At 42.6% G+C, this 26,400-nt stretch overlaps 1 protein-coding gene and 1 long non-coding RNA gene across 6 annotated transcripts in view; one reads left to right on the plus strand and one right to left on the minus strand.

The window, feature by feature from the left end:
* snapc1b (small nuclear RNA activating complex, polypeptide 1b) overlaps nt 1-20,119 on the minus strand; it is a 39,908-nt gene extending 19,789 nt beyond the window's left edge. For 2 of the 3 annotated variants that reach the window (XM_063046439.1, XM_063046420.1), the window contains exons 1-2: nt 5,960-6,145; nt 3,833-3,996 (exon numbers count right to left, since the gene is read on the minus strand). In XM_063046439.1, the coding sequence (XP_062902509.1) occupies nt 3,833-3,960 (128 nt within the window). In that variant the 5' untranslated portion in view covers nt 3,961-3,996; nt 5,960-6,145. Of the gene's footprint in view, nt 1-3,832; nt 3,997-5,959; nt 6,146-19,966 lie in introns of those variants that run through there. The other variant, XM_063046430.1, reaches the window with a different exon arrangement.
* Nucleotides 19,661-26,400, plus strand: part of LOC134345578 (uncharacterized) — a 70,173-nt gene continuing 63,433 nt past the window's right edge. Inside the window, exon 1 of one of the 3 annotated variants that reach the window (XR_010017731.1) lies at nt 19,661-19,915. This is a non-coding gene — a long non-coding RNA (uncharacterized LOC134345578). Of the gene's footprint in view, nt 19,916-20,330; nt 20,504-26,400 lie in introns of those variants that run through there. The other 2 variants (XR_010017732.1, XR_010017729.1) reach the window with 2 other exon arrangements.

Raw genomic sequence — 26,400 nt, forward strand, 5'->3', positions numbered from 1 at the left:
GCATCTCAGAACTTTGAATTCTTCCCCCATTTAAATAATAGTCTGCCTGTTTATTTTTTCTGCCAAAGTGCATAACCATACACTTTCCAACATTGTACTTCATTTGCCATTTCTCTGCCCATTCTTCCAATCTATCCAAGTCTCTCTGCAGACTCTCCGTTTCCTCAGCACTACCGACCCCTCCACCTATCTTCGTATCATCAGCAAACTTAGCCACAAAGCCATCTATTCCATACTCTAAATCACTGATGTACAATGTAAAAAGAAGAGGCCCCAACACTGATCCCTGCGGAACACCACTGGTAACCGGCAGCCAACCAGAATAGGATCCCTTTATTCCCACTCTCTGTTTCCTGCCAATCAGTCAATGCTCTATCCACATATGTAACTTTCCTGTAATTCCATGGGCTCTTATCTTGTTAAGTAGCCTCATGTGTGGCACCTTGTCAAAGGCCTTCTGAAAATCCAAATATACAACATCCACAGCATCTCCCTTGTCTAGCCTACTGGTAATTTCCTCAAAAAACTGTAATGGGTTTGTCAGGCAGGATTTTCCTTTAAGGAATCCATGCTGAGTTCTGCCTATCTTGTCATATACCTCCAGGTACTCTGTAACCTCATCCTTGACAATCGACTCCAACAACTTCCCAACCACGAATGTCAAGCTAACAGGTCTATAATTTCCTTTTTGCTTCCTTGCCCCCTTCTTAAATAGCGGAGTGACATTTGCAACCTTCCAGTCCTCCGAAACCATGCCAGAATCTATCGACTTTTGAAAGATCATCGCTAATGCCTCCGCAATCTCCACAGCTACCTCCTTCAGAACACGAGGGTGCATTCCATCTGGTCCAGGAGATTTATCTACCTTTGGCCTATTCAGCTTCCTGAGTACTTTCTCTGTCGTAATTGTGACTGCGCACACTTCTCTTCCCTGCCACCCTTGAGTGTCCGGTATCCTGCTGTCTTCCTCAGTGAAGACTGATGCAAAATACTTGTTCAGTTCTTCTGCCATATCCTCATCTCCCATTACAATTTCTCCAGCATCATTTTCTATCGGTCCTATATCTACTCTCACCTGTCTTTTACTCTTTATATACTTGAAAAAGCTTTTAGTATCCTCTTCGATATTATTTGCTAGCTTCCTTTCATAGTTAATCTTTTCTCTCTTAATGACCTTCTTGGTTTCCTTTTGTAAGGTTTTAAAAACTTCCCAATCCTCTCTCTTCCCACTAATTTTTGCTTCCTTGTATGCCCTCTCTTTTGCTTTAACTTTGGCTTTGACTTCTCTTGTCAACCACGGTTGCATCCTTTTTCCACTCAAAAATTTCTTTTTTTTTGGAATATACCTGTCTTGTACATTCCTCATTTCTCGCATAAACTCCAGCCACTGCTGCTCTGCTGTCTTTCCCGCCAGTGTCTCTTTCCAGTCAACGTTGGCCAGTTCCTCTCTCATGCCACTGTAATTTCCTTTACTCCACTGAAATACCGACACATCAGATTTCGGCTTCTCTTTTTTTAATTTCACAGTGAACTCAATCATGTTATGATCACTGCCTCCTAAGGGTTCCTTCACCTCAATCTCTCCAATCACCTCCGGTTCATTACTCAATACCCAACCCAGTACAGCCGATCCCCTAGTAGACTCAACAACCTGTTCTAAAAAACCATCTCGCAGACATTCTACAAATTCTCTCTCGAGATCCAGTGCTGACCTGATTTTCCCAATCTACTCGCATGTTAAAATCCCCCACAATTATCATAACACTGCCCTTCTGACAAGCCTTTTCTATTTCCAGTTGTAATTTGTAGTCCACATCACTGCAGCTGTTTGGAGGCCTATAAATAACTGCCATCAGGGTCCTTTTACCCCTGCTATTTCTTAGCTCAACCCATAAAGATTCTGCACCTTCCGATCCTATATCACCTCTTTCTAATGATTTAATATCATTTCTTACCAATAAAGCCACGCCTCCCCCTCTGCCTACCTTCCTATCCTTCCGATACACCATGTATCCTTGGACGTTCAGCTCCCAGAGACATGCATCCTTTAGCCAGGTCTCAGTGATGGCCACAATATCATACCTGCCAATCTGTAGCTGTAGAACAAGATCATCCTCCTTATTCCTTATGCTGCGTGCATTTAAGTACAACACCTTAAGACCAGTATTTGATACTTTTGCTTTGATTTCACTGCAACTTTATTGCACTGCAACTCATCCCAATGGCTACAAATTTGCCCCATCACCTGCCTGTCTTTCCTGACATCTTTACTGCTCACTATCTTAGATTTATTTCTGTTTTCCCCTTCCTCCGCTCTATCATTCCAGTTCCCATCCCCCTGCCAAATTAGTTTAAACCCTCCCTAACAGCTCTATTAAACTTTCCCGCCAGGTTCAGGTGTAACCTGTCCTTTTTGAACAGGTCATACTTCCCCCAGAATAGATCCCAATTATCCAAGAATCTGAAGCCTTGCCCCCTACACCAGTCTCTCAGCCACGCATTCATCTGCCTGATCCGACTACTCTTGCCCTCGCTAGCACATGGCACAGGTAGCAATCCCGAGATTACTACCCTGGAGGTCCTGCTTCTCAGCTTCCTTCCTAACTCCTGGAAATCTCTCTTCAGAACCTCCTCCTTTGTCCTGTCTATGTCATTGGTACCAACATGTACCAAGACAACTGGCTGCTCACCCTCCCCCAACACACATCTTGTGTGTGTTGTACTGCTGCCTATTCTCTCTTTCCTGTTAGCTACCCAATCCAGTTACTTCCTCCATGCTAAAGCTTTTTAAGTTCAAGTTCAGGTTTAATTGTCATGCAACCATCCATGAAAACCCGTGAACATAGGCAAATGAAACAGCATTACTCCAGGGCCAAGATACAAAAACATAGTACCACAGAACACAGCACAAGGCACACATAGCAAATATAAGACAGCAGTAAAATACAGTCACATAAAGAAGTCCGAGTCCATGAATGTTGCAGCAGTCTGCCTTCTCGGCTTCTGCTGAGCTAACACTGGAGAGCAGCACCAACTCCAGCAAAGACGCCATGCCACACCACCTCTGACAACTCCAGTGGAGCACACCAACACCTCTCTACTGGGCAGCTGCAAACAGGCAACACCACAGTTTGAGGCCAAGTCCTTGCTACGATTGAGGCCACCCGGCTCCCCCATCGTCCGCACCTGCCGTTCACCAATAAAACAGTGAATCAGACTTGCAGCACTGCACGCTACCAATGTCCAAAAGGGTCTTGTGATCACTAAGACATTGCTATTAGACAGCACACTGCCTTTGAGCACCAACTCCTCTCTGTTGCAGGTAGCAGCACAGTCCACACCAAGTCCAGCCCCCTTAGTTTTTCCTGCAATGAACAACTCTCTGATGAGGTACAACTGCAGGACTTTAAGTTCCTAATGTCCATCAGGGTCTAGCAACCATGAAAAAAAAATTATGCTTAAAAAAAAATAGACAATAAAACCTTTGGTTGGCCCCAGAAAAGTCACTACGCCCGAGAATGCCATCAACTTACTGTAAGTTTTAATTTCCACAATAACTTTTGATGCAGCTCCTTATTAAATGCTTTCAGGAAATAGTGTTCATTTACTTATTCACTTTTATCCACATACACATTAATACTTCAATTTCTCTTTCATAAAAAACAGCCCACTAATGAAATGTACTCGGTAGGACTAGATGAGAAATGATCTGTCTCAGATTAAATACACTACACGGCTATTAATGGTCCTGATGTCAGTCATCTGGGCATCAACATTTTCGTAAATGCAAACCTTAATCACTGAATTAACATTCTAAAAATAGAATTCTTACTAAAAGATAGTAGAGAACTTCATGTCTCGCCAGATGGCAGAGAACTCCTCATAGCGCACACTTCCAGTTTGCTGAAAGTGCAGAAGCAACCTCTCATAATCAGTTTTCAAACCAGCTGTTAATGACATGGTTCCCTCTTCTGCAGCTCTTCAGTCTGAGACACCCTGAGGACAAGATTAAAATGAAATACATTTTAGGATAAGGAGATTGCATCAACAATGTGTGCACATGCACCTAACTCTCTTTTAAAATAACATCAAGAGATGTTTGGCTCAGTAAGCTTATCCAACAAGTTTCTGGACCATGTAGATCAGAAAAGTTCAGTCACAAACTCCAGGCTAACTCGGGCAACTGTGAATGGGGAAAGAAAATGATACAGGAAACATTCAATAGGAAAAGCAGGGCATTCATTGCCGGCTTGTGCTGTAGTAGCCCTAGTTTAGAGAACAAAATAACCCAACTGGAAACGACTGCTAGAAAACTGAATACGTCAGCTGGAGTGACATTAAAAGGTCTGAAATTGGAATGAATTAACCAGATGCAGAATGCATCCACATGTATTTGCACTTATCAAAATAGAATAACTCAGTTCTTCACAATATATCAAACCCAATTCAAAATATAGGGATATTCCACTGGTTACCAAAATATTAAAGGTGTACGTGATTCTGCTATTTGTGGATGTGTGCGCAGCCCACTGCTCTACTATCTCTACCCTCAGGACTGTGTGGCTGGGCACAGCTCAAATGCCATCTATAAATTTGCCAATGGCAAAACTGTTGGCAGAATCTCAGATGGTGACAAAGAGGCATACAGGAGTGATTAGATCAGCTGATTGAACGGGGTCGAAGCAACAACCTCAGACCAAGAAACAGATTATGGACTTCGGGAAGGCAAAGTTGGGAGAAAACACACACAATCCTCATCGAGGGGTCACCAGTGGAGGGTGAGCAGCTTCAAGTTCCTGGATGTTAACATCTCAAAGGATCTGTCCTGGACCCAACATACTGATGCATTCATGAAGAAGGCATGCCAGTGGCTATACTTCATTCGGATTTTTTGGAGATTTGGTACGTCACCAAAGACTAGCAAGTTTCCAAACATACTGAGGGGAGCATTCTGATTGGCTGCATCATCACCTGGTATTGTCTCTGATGCACGGGATTGTGAAAAGCTGCAGAGGGTTGCAGCCGGCTCCATCATGGGCACTAGCCTTGCACCATTGAGTACACCTGCAAAACACTGCGCCTCGAGAAGGCAGCATCCATCATTAAGGACCCTCACCATCCAGGACATGCCTTCTCATTACTACCATCAGGGAGGAGGTATGGGGCCTGAAGACACTCTTAACATTTTAGAAACAGCTACTTCCCCTGCACCATCAGATTTCCGAACGGTCCATGAACCCATGAACACTACCTCACTGTTTGGCTTTCCTTTTTGCTTCATTTAGTTTTATATTTCTTACTGTAACCTACAGTTTTGCTGCCACAAAGCAACAAATTTCACAGCATACATAAATCAGTGATAATAATCCCGATTCTGACATTCAACATATTCTCTGACCTTTCTCTGCAGGGTTAAGTAACAAGATTTTAGTTTAAATCAAAATACTACTCTTTTTAAATTTGAAAACTAAAAGGAATGCATCTACTAGCTGCCAGCAAACAATAGGTTAGAGAATGAAAGGGCATTTAAACAGTGATGCTACTGTAAAATACCAAAAGCAACACACCAGCTCATATCTTAGGTAGATTGCCAATATACAAATAAAAGTGGACCCCTCACCCACTAGCCACTCTTAGGACTACAAATGGCAGAAATAGCTTTCCCAGCAATACATAACAATGTGCTACCACACTGCAATATTAGCCATTTTTCCAAACAAAACAACAATAAACACCCTGCATTTAGAGGGCCGGCGTTGCAAATCCATCTTCAATATCTCGGTTCTGAGAAAGAGATCAGATACGAGTGGAACGTGTCGATCATGTCGACGGGTACTGGCACGTCTGTGCTGGAAGATCACTTCTCCACTGGTGAGGTAGTCATATAAACCACCACAGTGCAGCAACACGCCTGCCCGGGGATCTGGGCACAGTGCAAAGATAACGCAGCCACATTTACCTTTAAGGGACACTCTTACGCGGAATTCCGACAGGAACCGATTTAGGCTAACGCTGCGTGTAGTTTGCAGGTACGTCTCAGCAGCACTGAGTTTTCCGAGCAAGGACGAGCTCAGACTCCAGGCAGCCGCCAAACCCCCGCCTGCCCCGGGGCCGAACCTCCTAGCGACGGCCGAATCAGCCGGGACCCAAACTACGGTGTCGCGAACGGACCAAAGCAGTGGAAGCGCCGCCTACGGGCGACAGAGAACGTGCAGAGCAAAAAGTACGATCGTTTCTCAAAACAGCTCTATTAAACGTGGACTTAAGCTGTGTACATACATCTATTGATGCTTCTGGACACATCTTCAGTGATGTTCCTGGAATCATTGGGTGTTTCGGGTTTTTCAACATCATACAACCTCCTCCAGGTGACCCAGCCGGGGCTGATCAGACCCCAGCTTGTGTCCAGATGGCTAGCTACTTATGACTCCATGGCTCCCCTCTTTTGAGCCACAGCCATCTTGAGGCCCTCTCTGCCGCATCGGTGGTACTGCGGATGGCTCTCCTCTTCCTCTCTCCCTCGATGCCCAAAATGCTGAAGGCTCTAACTAAAGAACGGGCTACGAATCCCCTACAACCAACCTCCACTGGGAGACACCTCGCTCACCATCCAGCCTGCTGACAGTTGCTGACCAGTCCTGCGTACTTGCAGAGCTTCCTTTCAAAGGCCTCCTCCAAGCTATCTTCCCATGGGAAGCTGAAATGTTTCTTCCAGCGTCGATGAGGCAGGAGTTCTCAACCTGGGGTTCACGGTCCCCTCAGTTAATGGTAGAGGTCCATGGTATAAAACGGGGTGGGAACCCCTGCACTAAAAGAAACCAAGGAAAGTAAAGAATAAGGAGACTCAGAAGACTGCTGATGCTGGAATCTGGGATGACAAACCAGCAGCTGGAAGAACACAGCATGTCGTGCAGTATCTGTGGGGGGAAAGAATTTGTTTCTTCCCACAGATGCTAGTGATTCACAGAGCTCCTCCAGCAGAAAAATTGTTGCAGGCATAGGCGAACAATACAGGAAGAAGAGCAAACAGGAATTCTGCAGATGCTGGAAATTCAAGCAACATACATCAAAGTTGCTGGTGAACGCAGCAGGCCAGGCAGCATCTATAGGAAGAGGCGCAGTCGACGTTTCAGGCCGAGACCCTTCGTCAGGACTAACTGAAGGAAGAGTGAGTAAGGGATTTGAAAGGAAGAAGAGCAAGTGATTGTAACAGATTGACCCCTCCGCTGTGCTTTGTCATACAATAAGATGACGTCCAATCTTCGGCTTTGAGATTTTTCTGTCCGGCCTCTAGAACAGTTGATTCACTTGTAGTCTCAAAATCTATCTCAAAGTTCAAAGTAACTTTGAACTTTTAGATTTACTTTGAACTTTATATGGCACCATCAGAGGAAATATCCTCCAGAAATTACTCTTTATATGTCTACATAACAAACAAGAGAAAATCTGCAGCTGCTGGAAATATATCACCTTTCCTTACAGAGAACAGAGGACCAACTTGTTCAATGTGTCCTCTTAACCCAAGAATCAGCCTCCTGAATCCACATCAACTTGTATATACACCCATCTATATCCGACCTTGTATTCAGGACAGCCCCTAGGGGACCACAGCCATGAGAATAACTTGTGAAGAAGACACCCAGAACAGGTGGACCCCATGACAACCTGCTGCCTCGACCTATGAATAACTACTTTGGCTGGCTTAGGATCAGTGCAAGGCACATGGGCATACATTCTGCCATGTCCTCTAATTCACTGACCGACAGACATAAGAAAGGCTCTCAAACTAAATTAGTGACAAATCAAAATCTCAATTCAATCAATGGAAAACCAGGTAATTCTCTTCAAGGAGAATGAAAGCAGCACCAGTTTGGTTAAGAGTGCTAAACTAAACTTAAATACTAATAAGGAAAGCTCAGTAAAACAAAATTCAAATTAAAATCAAAATAATTGCAAATACTTTTCTCAGGGCAGGAGAGACTAGAACTAGATGGTAAATTCTTAAAATGAGAAGGCAGAAATTTGAAGATTTGAGGTCAAGGTGTTGACACCTGGAATGAACTGGCAAAGTACACTGTGGAAGCAGATCGCGTTACAATATATAAAATATAGGTACTGAGATAGGACCTATCTCATTGAGGGTACAGACAAATGGGAATAGCATAGATGGACATCACAGTCAACACAGAAAAGGTGAATTGAAAGAGCACATTTCTGTGCTGTATGGTTCTATAGTAATATCCAAAATAATCAACTTTAGGATTCTGTATTCCCCAGGAACTGTTAAACCATAAAGCCAAAATAATAAGGACTAAAAGCTACACGACAGGGAACTGAAATGCTTCAGTAACAACCTGCTGAAGGAACTCAGTGGGTCGAGTAGCATCTATAGGCGGAAAGGAATCATCAGTATGTCAGGCCAAAATCCCTGCATCAGGACCAAGAATGACGACAGGAAGGAGCCAGCATGAAGAGGAGGTGACAGGCGCAGGAGATGGTTGGTGGATCGAGCAGGAGGGAGGCGAATGATAATGGACAATTGGGGAAGGGTGGAGAGTGGAGGCAGGTGGATGACAGATGGAGGCAGACAAAGGAAAAAATGGATGGGAGCAGCTTGGGGAAGGAAAAATGAAGGTGGAGACAGGTACATTTACTTCCAGACCCTCTAAAATATTTCTGTCAATCAATAACAAAACAATTGAAGAGGAGTTAATGTAATTGCTGGAATGACCTTTCCCACACTAGAGAACAATAAGCAAGCACCATACAAACTACTGTATATGGTAACCTAGATCAGAGGTCCCCAACCTTTTTTGCACTGTGGACCGGTTTACGATTGACAATATTCTTGCGGACCAGCCGACCAGGGGCGACGGGGGGTGGGGGGAGGGTAGGGCTGCCAACGGACAAGAGTAGCAGTCAAATACGTTGAGCTTACCCCGAGAAAGACTACAATGACCATGAAGCCCTGGGCTTGTTTCCCTGCAACAACACGGTCCTATCGAGGGGTGATGGGAGACAGCGATACTCAAAGGGGATTCCTTATGTCCAGTCTATTCCGCAATTTAGTTTAAGTTGCATTCATTGCAGAAAAGCCTGCTTCGCAGAGATGTGTTGGAAATGGAAGCAACATTTTCAGTGCTTTCATGGCTATCTCAGGATATTTAGTCTTGACTTTGATCCAGAATGCCAGCAGAGATGTTATGTCAAACATACTTTCCAGTCCGTCGTCATTTGCAAGCTCGAGAAGTTGATCTTCTTCCCGCGCTGACATGGATGACGCGCGGATAATGACCTCGCGTGCGTTCAAGCTCAACAGTGCACGTGACAAGGAATGAGGAAAGGTGCAGCTGACTCATATCGCCAAATCATGTCGTTTCCACACAGCCCGGTAGCACGTGCTTTGCGGCCCGGTACCAGTCCGCGGCCCAGTGGTTGGGGACCGCTGACCTAGATACACCAAGTGGAACATCTTGGTTTAAAACGTTATATGCTTCAATGTGCAACAATAGGGTAAATTTAGAGGTTAGGTCAACAAGATTTTAAACTGGTACCATATACATAAATTCTCATTTCCGAGCATGACAAAGACTTAAAAATCAATACCCAGGATTAGATTTTTTGAGGAGTTTTAGGTTCTATAACATAGGAGGAAAATTAAAGGGACAGAGGGAGTCAAACTAAATGAAAACCAACAGAATACTGAAAAGAAAATAAATTTGACAAGTCAGTGCTGGACCAGTGAAGATTAAAAGTTGATTTGATAGGCATAATTAAAATTCAGAAAAAGAGGTTAAAGTGGTCCTGATGAAGGGTCTCGGTCCAAAACATTGACTGTACTCTTTTCCATGGATGTGACCTGCGGAGTTCCCCCAGCTTTATGTGGATATTGCTTAAAATGGTCTTGACAGAATCAAGAATGTCCCCAGATGCTTCAAACCCTCCACAATCAACCCTGTAGCAAAGAAATCAGTTGTAGCCTGTCTGAATGATAACCGTCCCATTGCCCTGACCCCATAGTGATGAAATGTTTTGAACGGCTTGTCAAGCCTCATATCACAGCCAGCCTCCCCTCATCGCTGGATCCTCTACAGTTTGCTTATCGTCCAAATCGCTCTACGGAGGACGCAATATCCACCACACTGCACACAGTTCTCTCTCACTTGGATAACAAGGACACTTATGCCAGAATCCTGTACATTGATTTCAGTTCAGCGTTCAATACCATCATCCCGCAAAGACTAGTAGAGAAACTGTCACTGCTTGGCCTTAACACTGCCACGTGTCGCTGGATTCTGGATTTCTTGACAGAGAGACCACAGTCAGTCCGTGTTGGCAGGAACATCTCTGACTCCATCACACTGAGCACTGGATCCCCACAAGGCTGTGTGCTTGGCCCATTGCTGTTTACACTGCTAACACATGACTGTGCAGCCAGATTCAAGGAGAACCTGATTATTAAATTTGCTGATGATACCACAGTGGTGGGGCTCATCAGCAAAAATGATGAAATAATGTACAGGGAGGAGGTCAATCACCTAGAGAGCTGGTGCAGTGATAACAACTTGATGCTTAATGTCACCAAAGCCAAGGAGATGATCGTCGATTTCAGATGGCCTCAGCCTGAGCACACACCCCTCAGCATCAGCAGCTCCACAGTGGAGAGAGTGGAAATCACCAAGTTCCTTGGGGTGCAGATCTTGGACAATCTCACCTGGTCCAAGAACACCACTGGGATTGTGAAACGAGCCCAGCAGAGATTGCACTTTCTGAGGAAGCTTAAACAAGCATCACTCCCCACTAACATCTTAACTATATTCTATAGAGGCGTGGTTGAGAGTGTGCTGACCTTTTGCATCACAACCTGGTACTCCAGCTGCAGTGCTGTCGACAAAAAAGCCTTGCAGAGGGCAGTTAAGGGAGCAGAGAAGGTTATTGGGGTCTCCCTACCTTCTGTCCAAGACCTCTTTCAGAGTCGATGCCTCCAGAAGACACGGTATATCATTAAAGACCCCTCACACCCTCTCCATGAACTGTTTGTTCTTCTGCCATCAGGCAAACATTACAGGAGCATCAAAACTAAAACCACAAGGCTACTAAACAGCTTCCTCCCACAGGCAGTCAGACTGCTAAATAGCTGCTCTACCTGACTCTGCTTTGCACTGGACACTTATAACTTGATTTTAACCGACATGTGGCTGTTGTGTTTTACTATTTATTGTTATGTTTATCATTTAGTGTTGCGTTTGTTATGTTATGATTGCACTGCTCCTGGGAAACGCTGTCTCATTCTGCCCTGCAGAGCTGATGTACGGTTAGAATGATAATAAAGTTTTTTGAATCTTGAATCTCGAAGAGATACTTTTATACAGGGTGAAACTCGGGCAGATAATCATGAAGGACAGAAAGTGGAAGCCAAGTCAATAATTCTTCACAAGACTTCATTCCAAACAGTGTAGACCCCAGACAAACTACAAACCATATTGAGAAAAACAAAAGAGTTCCCCAGCTGTTAAATAATTCCTAGCCAAAATTAAAACTAATTGTTTCAAATCATACTGCTACATTGAACAAATTTCCCTTATCTTAGAAAACATTAAAGGTTTTAAAAACATTCTTCGAAAACGAAGATAGCAATAACTGTTTATACAGTGCCTTTAATTCTGCAAGACACTTCACAGAAACACACTCAAACAAAAAAGTTAAAGTTGTGCACGTAGCATATTAGGACAAAATTCCAAAACCTTGCTCAGATTCCTATAAAGGACTTGAGACCAAGTAGAGTAGTGACATTAAATCCATTTCATAGAATGTACATTTGACAAAATGTGCAAGAGTTCTGCTTCTCAACATCACAATTTCAAAGCAGTAACACCGAAATAAATTATAAATTTATTTGGTCAATTTTTCTCTCTCAAAAGTAAGCAATAATATTGTTCAGGCAATTAAATTAAGGATCCTATAATGAGATACATTCATATCACAAATTAGAATTTGTCCGGCGGATGTTCATTCTTCATTATTACAAGTTTTGCCTCTGGAATGTTCAGCTAATGGAAAATGTAGATTATAAACTTAAACTCTGCATACTAACTTTCTTTTAAAACTCTATCCAAAATTTACACCTCTAGAGTTAGATCTTCTACAGAAGTTATAAGAATATCAACAATGTCCAAGAACAATAAGAGCCTGTCAGACTTCTGAAAAACCAGGATCTTGTGGGGCAACATTACATCTTTGAGTCAGTTACTTACAAACTCATCCCTTACAAATATGGAAATTGTTTTGGATGTGACATTAACAACAAATACATTATAGTGACCTTCTCTTCCCATTGGTAGTCCAATTACTGTACATAACAAGTAGCAGGAATACTCAGCCAGTATTCTGGGAATTCTGAAATAGCATCAGGTCTCAGGCATATTGCAGAAAGACATTACAAATTATCATACTTTTGAAAATCAGGGAGATGAGAGCAGCTAAAATTCCTTTTAGTCATCACCATCCAGTGATTCATATTGAGGAGAGTATGACAGTTGTCAGGAACAGTATCTGTGAAACAATATAGTTCTTTCAGAAAAAGAAAACCCTTTCCAGGAATAGGAACAAGAAGCAAATTTAACATTATTTTCAAAAACAAGCTTCACTTGCGTGGGACCTTTATTATTAACTATTTCTAAAAGTGGGCAAGGGATTATTGCATTATGTGTTATTAGACTTGTAACCCAAAGGCTTAGGTCAAGGTTTTCAAAGCAGGAGCTCAAATCCTGGAGGAAAGCTGAAAAATTCAAATTCAATTACTTAAAAACCTCTGGCATTAAAAACTTTACTAATTAATTATAATCATGAAACTACTAGCTTACTGTAGAAGATATTTGGCTCCAAAATGATATGGGTGAGGAAAGAACTCTTCCATGATTACCTACACCATAGAGCCACAGCAAAGTACAGCACAGAAACAGGCCCTTTGGCCCATCTAGTCCATGCCAAACTACTTAAACCTGCCTACTCCCATCAACCTGCATTGAGGACCATTGCACCCCGTATCCCTGGAATCCATGTAGCTAAGCAAACTTCTCTTAAACTTTGAAATTGAGTTTACATGCATCACTTGCACTGGCAGTTCAATCCACACCTATGCGATCCTCTGAGTGAAGAAGTTTCTCCTGATGGTTCCCTTAAACTTTTCACCTCTCACCCTTATCCCTTAACCCACCCTTATCTCATTGTAGACCCGACCAACCTCAGAGGAAAAAGCCTGCTTGTATTTACCCTATTAATAACCATCATGATTTGGTATACCTCTACCAGATCTCCCCACAATATTCTACATTCTAGGGAATACAGTCTTAACTTATTCAATCTTTCCTTATAACTCAGGTTCTCCAGCTCTGGCAACACCCTTGTAAATTTTCTGTGTACTCTTTCAACCTTATTTACATCTTTCCTGTAGGTTAGTGACTAAAACTACAAATTATGTCTGACCAACATTTTATACAACTTCAACATAACATCCCATCTCCTGTACTCAAAACGTTGATTTATGAAGGTCAATGTGCCAAAAACCTTCTTTATAACCCAGTCTACCTGTGACACCACTTTCAATAAATTATGGACCTGTATTCCCAGATCCTTCTGTTCTACCACACTCTCTAATGCCATAGCATACACTGTGTAAGACCTACCCTGGTTGGTTCTGCTGAAGGGCAAACCTTGCACTTATCTGCATTAAATTCCATCTGCCAATTTTTCAGCCCATTTTTCCAGCTGGTCCAGATCCCTGTACAGTCTCTAATAGTCTTCTTTGCTGCCCACTACACCCCCAATCTTTGTGTCATCAGCAAATTTGCTGATCCAGTTAACCACATTATCATCCAGATCCTTGATACAGTATAGATGAGAAACAACTCTGCACTGAGCACTGATCCCTGTGGCACTCCACTAGTCACAGGCCTCCAGTAAGAAAGACAACCATCTACCACCACTTCCTGGCTACAGTCCACATCTATCCAAATATTCATACATCTGGTCCCTTAGAATACCTTCCAATAACTTTCCCACCACGTATGTCAGACTCACAGGTCCATAATTTCCTGGTTTATTTTTAGAGCCTTTCTTAAACAGCAGAACAACACTAGCTATTCTGCTATCCTCTGGTACCTCACCTGTTGCCAAGGATGACTTAAATATCCCGGCTAGGGCCCCTGCAATTTCTTCACTTGCCTCCCGCAGGGTCAAAGGGAATACTTTGTCAGGCCCTGGGGAATTATCCACCCTAATCTGCCTGAAGACTGCAAATACCACCTCCTCTACAATCTGTATATGGTCTGTGACCTCACTTCCATAGACTCTATGTCCGACTCCTGCGTAAATATAGATGGAAAAAAATCCAGTTAAAATCTCCCATATCTCTTTTGACTCCACATTCTGTTCTTCCAGAGGACTAATTTAGTTCCTAACAATCCTTTTGCTCTTAGAATATCTGTAAAAACCCTTAGGATTCTCCTTCACCCTGTCTGCTAGAGCAACCTCATGCCTTCTTTTAACCCTCCTGATTTTTTTCTTAAGTGTTCTCGTGCATTTCTTATACTCCATAAGCACCTCATTTGTTCCTACCTGCCTAGACCTGCAATGCATGTCATTTTTTTTTTCTTAACCAGGGCCTCAATATCTCTTGAACACTAAGGTTCCCTAAACCTGTAATCTTTACCTTTTATTCTGACAGGCACATATAAATTTTGTAATCTCAAAATTTCTCTTTTGAAGACCTTCCACTTACCAAGTACACCTTTGGCAGAAAACAGCCTATCCCAATCCACAATTGCCAGATCCTTTCTGTTACCATTAAAACTGGCTTTTCTTCAATTCAGAATCTCAAACTGCAAACCAGACCTATTTTTTTCCCTATTTACTTTGAAACTGATGGCATTAAGGTCACTGGATGCAAAGTGTTCCCCTATGCAAACTTCTGTCACTTGCCCTGACTCATTTCCTAACAGCAGATCAAGTTGGGACTTCTACATACTGATTAAAGAAACTTTCCTCAACATGTTTAACAACTCTACCTCATCTAGTTCCTTTACAGTATGGGAATCCAGCCAATATGTGGAAAGTTAAAATGACCCACTATAACAACCTTACGTTTTTCGCAGCAGTCTGTGATCTCTGTACAAATTTGTTCCTCTAAATCCCACAGACTGTTGGGTGGTCTATAATACAGGCCCATTAATGTGGTCATACCTTTCTTATTCCTCAGTTCCACCGAAAGGTTCTGGACTGATATTCTCCAGTCTGTGCTGTCTGAGTATTGCTGTGACATTTTCCCTGAATAGTAATGCCACTCCCCTCCTTTATTCGCTCTCATCTGTCACATCTAAATCAATGGAACCCCAGAATATTATGCTGCCAGTCCTGTCTTTTCTGCAACTGTCTCATTATTCATTACAATATCATAATTCCCGGTGTTGACCATGCCCTGAGCTCATCTGCCTTTCCTGCAATATTTTTTGCATTGAAGTATACACAGCGCAGGACATTAGTCACACCATGCTCAACCTTCTGATTCCTGGCTTCGTCTGAGGTCTTAACAGCATCATCTCCACAACTTCTCCATTGTGTATTCTGGTAGTCGGGCCCCCACACCCACCCATACCCCCACCGCACGGCTGTGCAGCACTAGCAAACCTTCATGCTAGAATATTAGTCCCCCGCCAGTTGAGGGGCAAACCATCTCTTCTGCACAGGTCCCACCTTCCCTGGAAGAGAGCCCATGATCTAAAAATCTAAAACCCTCTCTCCTGCACCATCTCCTTAGCCATGTGTTAAAACTGTATGATCTTCTTATTTCTGGCCTCACTAGCACGTGGCACAGGTAGCAATCTTGAGATCACAACCATAGAGGTCCTGCCCTTTAACTTAGCACCTAACTCCCTGAACGCCCTTTGCAGAACCTCACCACTCTTCTTTCCTTTATCACGGTACATGGACCATGACCTCTGGCTGTTAACCCTCCCACTTAAGAATGCTGAGGACTCCATCTGGGAAGTCCTGGACCTTGGCACCCAGGAAGCAACAATATGTACCATCCGGGAATCGCATTCTCATCCACAGAACCCCAACTAATGAATCCCCAATCACCACAGCTACCCTTTTCTCCCCACTTCCCTTCGGAATCATAGAGCCAGACTCATGCCAAAGAGCTGACCACTGTAACTTTCCTCTGCTAGGTCATCCCCCCTTCAACAGTATCCAAAGAACTGTTAAGGGGGATGAACCCAGAGGTACTCTGCACAAACTGTTCAACCTCTTTCCCCTTCCTGTCACCCATTCTCATGTCCTGCATCGAGGGTGCAACTACCTCTCTATATCTCCTATCACTCACTCAGTCTCCCGAACGATCTGGAGTTCATCCAGTTCCAGCTCCAATTTCTTAACGTGGAGTGTTAGAAGCTGTAGCTGGATGCGTTTCTCCAGGTGTGGTCGTCAGGGACACTGGAGGCCTCCCTGTCCTCCACATCCCACAACAGGCGCATTCAACCAGCCTGCCTTACATCCCTACTGTTCTAAATGTGCAAACATAAAGAAGGAAAACAATAAATAAACTGGGGGAAAAATATCTATCTACAACTTTTCTGCCTTCTCTCACATAAGCCTCTCTTCTCTTAAGCCTTAAAGAAAAGCCTAATGATTTTCCCTTATTTGTCTTGGAAGTGATGTGATAATGGCCGCGCTCAGTATCACCAAACTGTATGACAAAGTGGGATAAGTACTGTATGTGTTTTTTCAGCAATCATTCGCATCACTGCATCCAACATAAACCACACCCATCCTCATTGACAGTGCAATGTTTTCTCAAAAACATTCGGGATTTTTTTTCTTTCAGGGGAAAACTACCTCCCAGGCAGATCACGCTTGCAGAATCTGGCTGATTCAGCCTGACTCCGTCCTTTCAGTGATACTCCTCCATGATTAAACACCACTCTGGTTAGGTACGATGAACCTTAAAGTTCTCATAATCCATCACCCTTGGGACTTTGGTGATTTTGGACCGGCAGATTTTACAGTCTGTTAGCCCTATTAATACTCCAACAAACTTTAATTTATTCATATGTCTTATAGGGTAGTACAATAATTTTTTTCAGAGAACCCGGTGAGGTACAGCTTGTATGTTTCAGCTTGCCCCAACGCCAATCATAAAATTATCTATGTTCTCAAATCCCAGTGTTCCCAACCTTGATCCTGGCTCTTGCCACACACACAGTCCATGGTCCAGACAGTGCACATCCAATCCACACTCCAGAGCCCTGCACTAAGGGTAAGCCAGGCACCAAACCATCAGATTTTCTGAACAACTGAGTACTAGGTATCTGAGTTTTACTGTACTCCAGATGAGAGTGCAGTAAAATTGCATTGTTAACCAAATCTTGTCAAAACCACAAAGAATGCAACAGCCAGACCTGGTCAGTAAATATGCTGCTGCAAGCAGGTTTCTCATGGCATCTCTGCATACAGTGCATGTACTTGTGTAGAAGACAATAAACTGAACATTGCCTTTGAGAAAACCATGATTAACATTAATTTTTGCCCTCATTAGTCTACCTGTCTCAGATGCCTCTACCTTAACAATACTGATAGGAAAAGTAATGAGGCCCTGTAGAGGCAAATTCTCATCTTCACACAGAGCTTGTGTGGTGCTACTGCCAAGTTGATGGAATGGATGCCGAACATATAGAGCACAAAACTGATTGACCTTTAGAGACTGTGCAGCCATTGCTAGAATCAGTAATCTCATTCCTCTCATTCTACATTGACCAACAACCTCATGATACTGACTCCAGGTGAAGATTGGACACATGAGAACAGAACTGTATCAGGAGTTCCTAAACCTAACTTGCCAACCAGATGAAGTTAAAATACAGGATTTTCCACATAATAAACAACAACAGGTATTATTATCTCCCACACAGTCACTGATCACTTTTCTCTAGAGATCATCCCTCCAGTTTCCATCTTTAAACATTACACAGGTTGCCTTCAATACATTCTTAATATCTACAAACAGATGGAACCAGTCACATTCCTTCTTACCTTATCATTTCCCCTTGTCCAGTCCCCTACAGTTTACATCCATGACCCCTCTGGCATTCTTTACAACTTGGATAGTTTCCAATTTCCTGGTCCCAGATAGTTCATTTCACCAAGGACATCCATTTTCACCAGACCTGCAGCCCATCCCAAGCCGACCCACACTTCTACCATGAATCAGGGCCCGAAAACAGTCTCCCTCCTTTGTAATCTTCTCTTTTTTGACCAAACATGTTTGTGCATTTTAAAAAAGCCAGCTTTGTTCTATTCTCCACACTTCTTCTCAAACCCTTTCCTCTTCCAGCAAGAGAAATGGTTTGGTTTCCTTTGTCTTAACTCTGCCCCATGTTTAATGAATCACCTTCCATAATTTGCCACTTTCAATCAGAATCAGGTTTAGTATCCCTGGCATATGTCATGAAATATGTTGTTCTGTGTCAGTACCCACGGAGCTGTACGCAAAGATTCATGACTAATCGGTGTCATCTTGTACATTATTGATATGAAAATACCAACAGTTTCATCATACTCTCCTTCCATCACCTATCACGACATTTCAAAAAGATTATTCCCTCTGCACAGCTCTGATTTACTCCCTTCATCTCCACCAACAGTAATTTCCCTTCTCCAAGCATTTTCCAATGCAAATAGGAAATATACAATAAGAACCCTTTCACCTCTCCCTTCCCACCATTTAGAGATCTGCACATTCCTTTCATCAGAGTGAGGTAGTGATTCACTGATATTCTTCGAATTTTGGGCACTGTATTCAGTGCTCACAATGTGGTGTGCTTCACATTGTAGAGTGCAGGTGCAAGCTGGGTGATCACCTTGCAGAACAATTTTCAAGGATTTTTTATATATCAAAATAAACTTTAACTCCGCTATGCATAGTCCCAAGCCCAGCTGCAACAGAAGGAAGGTTAAGCATAGGATCAACAACCCCATTCTGTAAAAGCCCAGAGCTAGAGAAACGCCAACAGAAGCTCCAAAGATCTCAGCCCTGGGAGAGGAAGGATCTTTATGTAGATGGGTTACATCTGGGGACAACTTGAAAGACTAGCCCAGGACAGAGGACTCTGGCGAGTTGCAGTGGGCAGCCTATGCTCCAGTCTGGGCGATGGACTTAAACAAAACAAACTTCTTTCATAATAAACTCATTATTTTTCATCATCCTTGAGAATTGGAAGCAGGATCGTCCAATTGTCAAGGATGATCCTGAGCTTCTAGTTGCCTGAACTTACTCTCACTTCTCACTCACGTTCTGCTCGCTATACCTTTAGCTTCTTACACAGTAAACATAAGGACATCGGTATGAAATAGAAAGATCACAATTTTTCAATTGCAATGCCATTTTCCACACCATACTGCCTGATTCCCTCAATGTTCTGAAATTAGCTGATCTGTGTTTTGAATGAGTACGATAACGGAGCCTGCATTTGGAGAGAAACCGAAAGGTTCACAAATCAATGAAGAGACTCTTCTTTATCTCAGAACTAAATGAACTATCTCTTACTTTAAAATCATGACGGTTGGTTCTAGAAACCTCGGTCAAAACGAAACATCCTCCCTGTATGCAGCCAATCAAGCCCTAAAATAGTTCCAGCAGACTCAGCCCACTGAATTTCTCTTTGTCCAGGCAACTGGTTATTCCCGGAACCCGTGAAGGGATATTTCTCTGCACTCCTAACAGCAAGTACAGTACCTTAAGTAAAGAGACCACAAATGAAATTACGCGAGGGCTTGTTTAACGAGTCTGCGGGAGTTTCGTGAGATAGCATGGCTGTCAGGCTTGAAACCAGGCAGAGGCAACAATGTTGAAAAAGTGAAAGTAAGTAGTCATAGTGAATAGTAATGCAATACACGTAATAGTAAAACGTACGTGAAATTGTTTTGTTAGACTTGCACGGCCGTTACAGAATGCACGTTTTTAATGGTGCAATTTCCGCCATTTCTTCCCCCACCCCTATCGAGGAAAATCCAGGTGTAGTTCAGATATCCAGTGCGGTTATCTGGTGATATACCAGCCGGACCCGGGTTTACGGGTATACTCCAGCACCAGCCCCGTGCTCTTGTTGATACAGGTGTCGCTGCGATTTGATTGGTCTCTTCAACCTCGGCTTGCTGCACTTGTTTTGGTGTGATTGGTGGAATTGAGTTCCCCTCCTGGCGGATGGTGGGCGTAAGTAAATATGATTGGTCTCCGTTCTTGCAGATGGCCCATTCTGCGAAGTGATTGGTTAGTATGTGCAGCAGCAAGCTACCAGTCGAGAGCCCTGCTGAGTATTAGTTGTTAAACTTCGCTGTGAGTAGCATGATAAGAAAATGCATTCTTGTTTTCGGCGTAAATTGTATCTCCTTTCAAATGCTTCGTTTCCCCCCCTCCAAACCGCGTTGCATTTTGTTAAAACTGAACAAGGTAAGTAATGTAATTCAGTGCTTCAATTTACCCGCGCCGCCGGTACCAGAATCGCTGTGGAATGAGTTTTCCATGGCCCCTTCTTATCTATGCCCATCCTCGCTAGAAGTAATGAATGCTTATCTTATACTGTATTGGAAGTTTAGTTTTTAATGTATTAGTAAGGAGAAATGTGTGATACAATGATCTGTTGACTGAGGTTCATGATACAGATTTTAAATCCACAGTTCATTGGGAATTGGGGTTAAATGCGTAGTCCGAAGAGAAAAGGTGAGATGGTTATGTTGTTTCCATGTCTGTGGTTGGTTCATATTGCAAGCTGTGTACAAACAAAACGTTGATGAATTATGTGAAATTTTAAAGTGGCCAGTTATTTTATAAATGATCATTTATGCTGTTCTGTTACTGGAATTTGGTTTTGTGATTGTGGTAGATTATATTTGAATGGATCTGTGGTGAAAAGTTAGAATCCTTTCATTGTATCATGGATATTCGAAAACTACAGTATAAATGTATTGTGAGAATGATTAATGAGGAGCCCAGTGATTTCATTAATGTTTCTTCATTCATCTAATTGTAGGTTAGTGAAAAAATTGTAACTAGAAAGTCATATCTATTCACTCTGATGCAGATCACCATACAATCAAATATTTCTTAGAACATATTGGTGAATATTAATGTCATTCTCATGTTTTGTGTGGAAGGAATTGTACTGAGTAAGCTGTAAATGCTCAAAGACCCTGGGATGAATTGTCATTCTCTTTTTAATGATCTTTGATATCCTTTCTTTCATGAATGTTGCTTAAGGACCACACAAGTTCTGTAAAATCACACAACTGGTGATCTTCATTCCTGGATGTCAGTTGTTGAAATCCAGTTCTTCCATCTGTTATTGACAATGAGTGAAGAATCTAGCTTGGGCTAATGATATAAATGAATGCTTATGTGCAACGTCAATTCTATTCTTAAATATCCAGTGCTCTTCATGACAGTTTGATGCCATGGATACACGGATAGTTTTTTGGTGAGTGTATTCCGAACACTATGACCTCATGGAAAAGTACAAGTTAATCATTGATTTGCCGATTTTTTTTCAAGGTGATTGAAATAAATTTTTGGTGGTAGTCTTTCCGTGGACTTGCAAAACTCAGTTACTAACGATCATGCAAATAATTTTAACAGAAATGAAAGTGTGAATTGAGGATGTCGGCTGGTACATGTTATGGAAGTCAGTGGTAGAGAGTAAGGTTACAGGGATGCAATAACTGTGATACTAATATCTATAAAGGACCTACTGGGTTAGTGTTAATAGATTTAGATAGAGCAATATAACATGTCCAAATCAATAGATGAAGCCAGACAGGGCAAAATGAAATTCAGAGCTTGGAATGGCAATTTACACAAGTAAAGTGGATGGTCAAAAGTGTGCAAATGGTTTTCATTGGCCAAATGTGGTATTACCCACACTGTACTCAAAGGTAAACATTAAAATATTTTCCTCTTTGGAAATGAGGAACAAAGGGAATTGTGTGCCAGAGCACTTAACATTGGTACAAACTATAACTTAAACTTTAGTCCAACCTATTTGGAATATGTATCTTCTGAGGTTTCAACACTAGGGAGCATTGGTTAGATCCCTAATGAAGTACAAGGTTCAAGTATTGAATTGGCATTCTGGACTAGACAAGGTATTCTAGCTTTGTATCAATTATCAATCACCAATTAGGGTTGTAAGTGGTTACATTTTTGTGAAATCTAAAATTCACAGACTTCTTGGTATTTGTAGAAGAATGCAAGATCTTTAATAAAGGAGGCACGTATAGAGTATCTATAGATGGAAAAATGTAGTTTGAATGATCTTTATTGTAATTATACATAAGTACAATGAAACTCTGTTTGGCTTCCTCTCAGACAATTAAATAAAGTGGTAGATAAAAACAAGGCAGTAATAGAAAAACAGTATTAAATAGGTAAGTAGCAGAAAATAAGGGGCAGCAGCACCAGAAGGAAGTATACTTAAATGAATCTGGTTTACTTAGAGTTGAAATAGTATTGTGGAAATCTGGCACTTTCTCAGAGTAGTAGGATTTTGGGTTAGTTGGAAGTGTGAGTGACTATATTTAATAACCCAAGTCTATGGAGGCATGGATAAGTACAGTTAAGGTATTAGCAGGCCATAATTGGACTGAATGCCAGGACAGGCTGGACAGACTGAATGGTTTCCACATCTTCGGCTTCTGCAGAGTGCATTATGTCAGGTATCTTATTTGTTAGAACATAGAAACCTACAGCATATTAAAGGCCCCTCGGCCCACAATGTTGTGCTGATCATGTAACCTACTCTAGAAACTGCCTAGAATTTCCCTAGTGCATAGCCCTCTATTTTTCTAAGCTCCATGTTCCTATCTAAGAGGCCCTATTGTATCCTCCTCCACCACAGTCGCCAGCAGCCTATTCCAAGCTCCCACCACTGTCTGTGTGAAAAACTTACCTCTGACATCCCTTCTGTATCTACGTCCAATCGCTTTAAAACTCTGCCCACTTGTGTTAGCCATTTTAGTCCTGGGAAAAAGCCTCTGTCTAGCCACATGCTCAATGCTTCTCATTTTATACACCTGTATCAGGTCACTGCTCATCTTCCGTTGCTCCAAGGAGAAAAGGCCAAGTTCACTCAAACTATTCTCATAAGGCATGCTCCCCAATCCAGGCAACATCCTTGTAAATCTCCTCTGCACTCTTTCTATAGTGTCCACCTCCTTCCTGTAGTGAGGTGACCAGAAATGAACACAGTTCTCCAAGTATCCAGTGTAACTAATGTTATTGCATTTTTCCTTGGATTTCATAATGCCAGAATCAATAAACTTTGCCTAACTTGGAACCTTGAACCTGAACACGAGGAAATCTGCAGATGCTGGAATTTCAAGCAACATACATTTTTAGAGGCTAGGGGTGTCGGTGGAGAGGTTTTAGAGGCTGGGGGTGTCGGTGGAGAGGTTTTAGAGGCTGGGGGTGTCGGTGGAGAGGTTTTAGAGGCTGGGGGTGTCAGTGGAGAGGTTAGAGGCTGGGGGTGTCGGTGGAGAGGGTTTAGAGGCTGGGGGTGTCAGTGGAGAGTTTAGAGGCTGGGGGTGTCAGTGGAGAGGGTTTAGAGGCTGGGGGTGTCGGTGGAGAGGTTTTAGCTGGGGGTGTCAGTGGAGAGGTTTTAGAGGCTGGGGGTGTAGGTGGAGAGGTTAGAGGCTGGGGGTGTACTTTGAACCTGCGTTTGTTTATATATTAATCTCAACCTTTTATGTTTTAACCTTCAGTTTGCTTAAGATGTCACATTTCATCCCTAAGTCAGAAAATTATGCAATAAAGTTCCAACTCCTTCAAGAATTGGGAATGCAGTTTCATTTGCCAAATGGTGGATTATCTGAGATGCTATGTTTTAGATGGGAGACTAACCTGATGGTTGGGTGGATGCAGAGTTACAAGGTCACCTGCAAGTGACTTTGAGCCTCCCCAGATCACCAGGAACGTACCATGTAAACTGTTGTACTGTGTCAGGATCCAATAAATTGACATGCTTTTTCAGTGAAAGCTTGCTGCTGCCCCTATCTCCCTGTCCCCATCTGTCTTTCATCTAGTCTGGGTTTTATTTTAATGCTACATATTGCAGGTGATGTCTTATACCCTCCTAATGTAATCCTAATAATGCATTTCCTAAAATGCAAGAGATCATAGATGGTTTGCTAAGAAGGTGAACTTTTATGAAATGCCTTGGCCAACAGCTGGATTTTGCAATCGCCGTTTTCTGCTTTGGCCAAATGTTAATATCTGTAGTCCCAAACCTATGGCAAAGAAAATCTCATTCCTCTTTATCAGGCTATAGCAAATGAAGAACACTTGGGATGGTATGGGAAAGTGTTGGTCACATTAGCCCCCTGGTTACATAAACTTGTTTTATGTATGGAGCCCTGGAGGACTTGGAGGCTGGCTGGAGGTGGTCTGTCCTGGAGTCGGAGGCCTGCATTGGAGGGTTAGTGGACGGATGGAAAGGGGCTTGTTTGGCTGTTGTCTTGTTGTTGTTGCTTGTGTTCTGTGGAACACTGTGGGCATGCTATGTTGGCACAGGAATGTGTGGTGAAACAGCAGGCTGCCTTCAGCACATCTTTGGGGGTGCTGATCGTTAACACAAATGATGCACTTCACTGTATGTTTCCATGTACATGTGACAAATAATTCTGAATCTGAGTCTCAATACTGAGGGTTTAGTTGGAGATTATTTTTTTTCAAATTGCACTTTTATTAATTTAAAGTTATTTCTTTAGTGACAGATTATTTCATTCTCTCTTTGTAACTCATTTGATCTTGTATTTTGACATTAACACGTGGCTCCCACACCTGATTTCATATCCTTCCATCAGAGTTGGTGTCCTTCCTGTCACTCGTTGATCCCCCGTTGCATTGGTCCACGCCCGTCTTTTGGCGGTATCCGCACTGAAGCTTGTTTTCAAGGAAAACTCGCACAGCCAATAGTAGATGCTGTTAAGATACCACCAGAGATGGTCCAGATCTCGTGGAACCTGTCACTACCTGGCGTGGGGAAATTGGAATCCTCATAGTGGTTTACTGGGCTGCGCGTGGAAGAGTTTTCCAAAGTTTATGCTCTTGCTCGATGTCGCAAAACATTCATTCCTGGAAGGGAAACTGGATATTGCGGTGCCTTTCATTGCTGCAAGGACTCTGAACCCTACCCCTCCTTTTAAAACTGCCATTGAACGTCGATTTTCTGTTCTTATCGATTATGTATTAGGTTACTGCCCTTGGATTGAATCGTGGATTTCTGACGAACGTCATTTTCAAATGTATTCCCAAATCCTTAGCAATTTCCACTGCTGAAATTACTAACTGCTCTAACGGTACCTATAACACAATCCATTCGTTGAATTTCGTCCATCTCTCATATTTAGACACTCCCCCTGGTTATTGAGCAAAGTTATTATTTGCAGTCGTACCATGCGTTTCAGCACGTAGGCATGATTTGGCTTGAGCTGACGAGCGATACGAGCCGTTGTGGCTGTTCCTTGTTGTCTGCTGCCCTGGGGAGGCAAGTGCCTGTGATCACGTACCACAGAGGGGCGGAGATGTTGGCTGAAACAGATGGGCTGCGAATGACAGGCGAGCTGTGGTCTGGTCTGGTCCGGTCTGGAAGTGTGAATTTGTCGTTTCTACAAACCATAGCTCGGTGCACTGCCGACCTGTTCGGGAATGATGTCTAACGGGGAGCTTTAAATTTGTTTTAGAAGATGTTTAATAGATGAGAAAATTAAGTCAATTTTGTCAAAACAATTAAATAGGAACATGACGTCAAGTTTAAATCATTAGGGGATCTGTAGCAATAAAATTCCTAAAGTTCTATTTGCACTGTGAACCAAGTCAGCATTTGACGCACCCCCCCCCCCACCCCAACCGCTTCTGCTAAGATCCTCGGAATCCACCTTGTTAACCAAGCTTTTACCTACGACCTTGAAACTTTCCCTTCAGTTGGGTGACAGGCTTTGAGGATTGAGGAGCACCTTGAGATGTTGTAAGCCATTAAACGTGCTTATATAAATGTAAGGCATTTAGAGTGTAGTTAATATGTTAGCCATGAGAAATCAAGTATAAATACTGTATCTATTAATCTGTGCACTTTCAGTAGATGGGAATTTCATTAAATGTTGTACTGAAGATACCTGAGCCCAATTAGAAACGTGAGATGTGTTAAGATTGACACTTTGACAATACCAGCAAATTGCTGATAGTGACTCATTTGCAAAAACTTTCTTTCCCCTTCCTTGCCACTGAAATAAGTTAATATTCTGTGGATGGACTGGCCGCATATAGGCTCCATGTGACTTCTGTCATTCTACTCAATT

This window comes from Mobula hypostoma, chromosome 1 (genome assembly GCF_963921235.1).
Source record: "Mobula hypostoma chromosome 1, sMobHyp1.1, whole genome shotgun sequence".
In the NCBI taxonomy this organism is placed as follows: Eukaryota; Metazoa; Chordata; class Chondrichthyes; order Myliobatiformes; family Myliobatidae; genus Mobula; species Mobula hypostoma.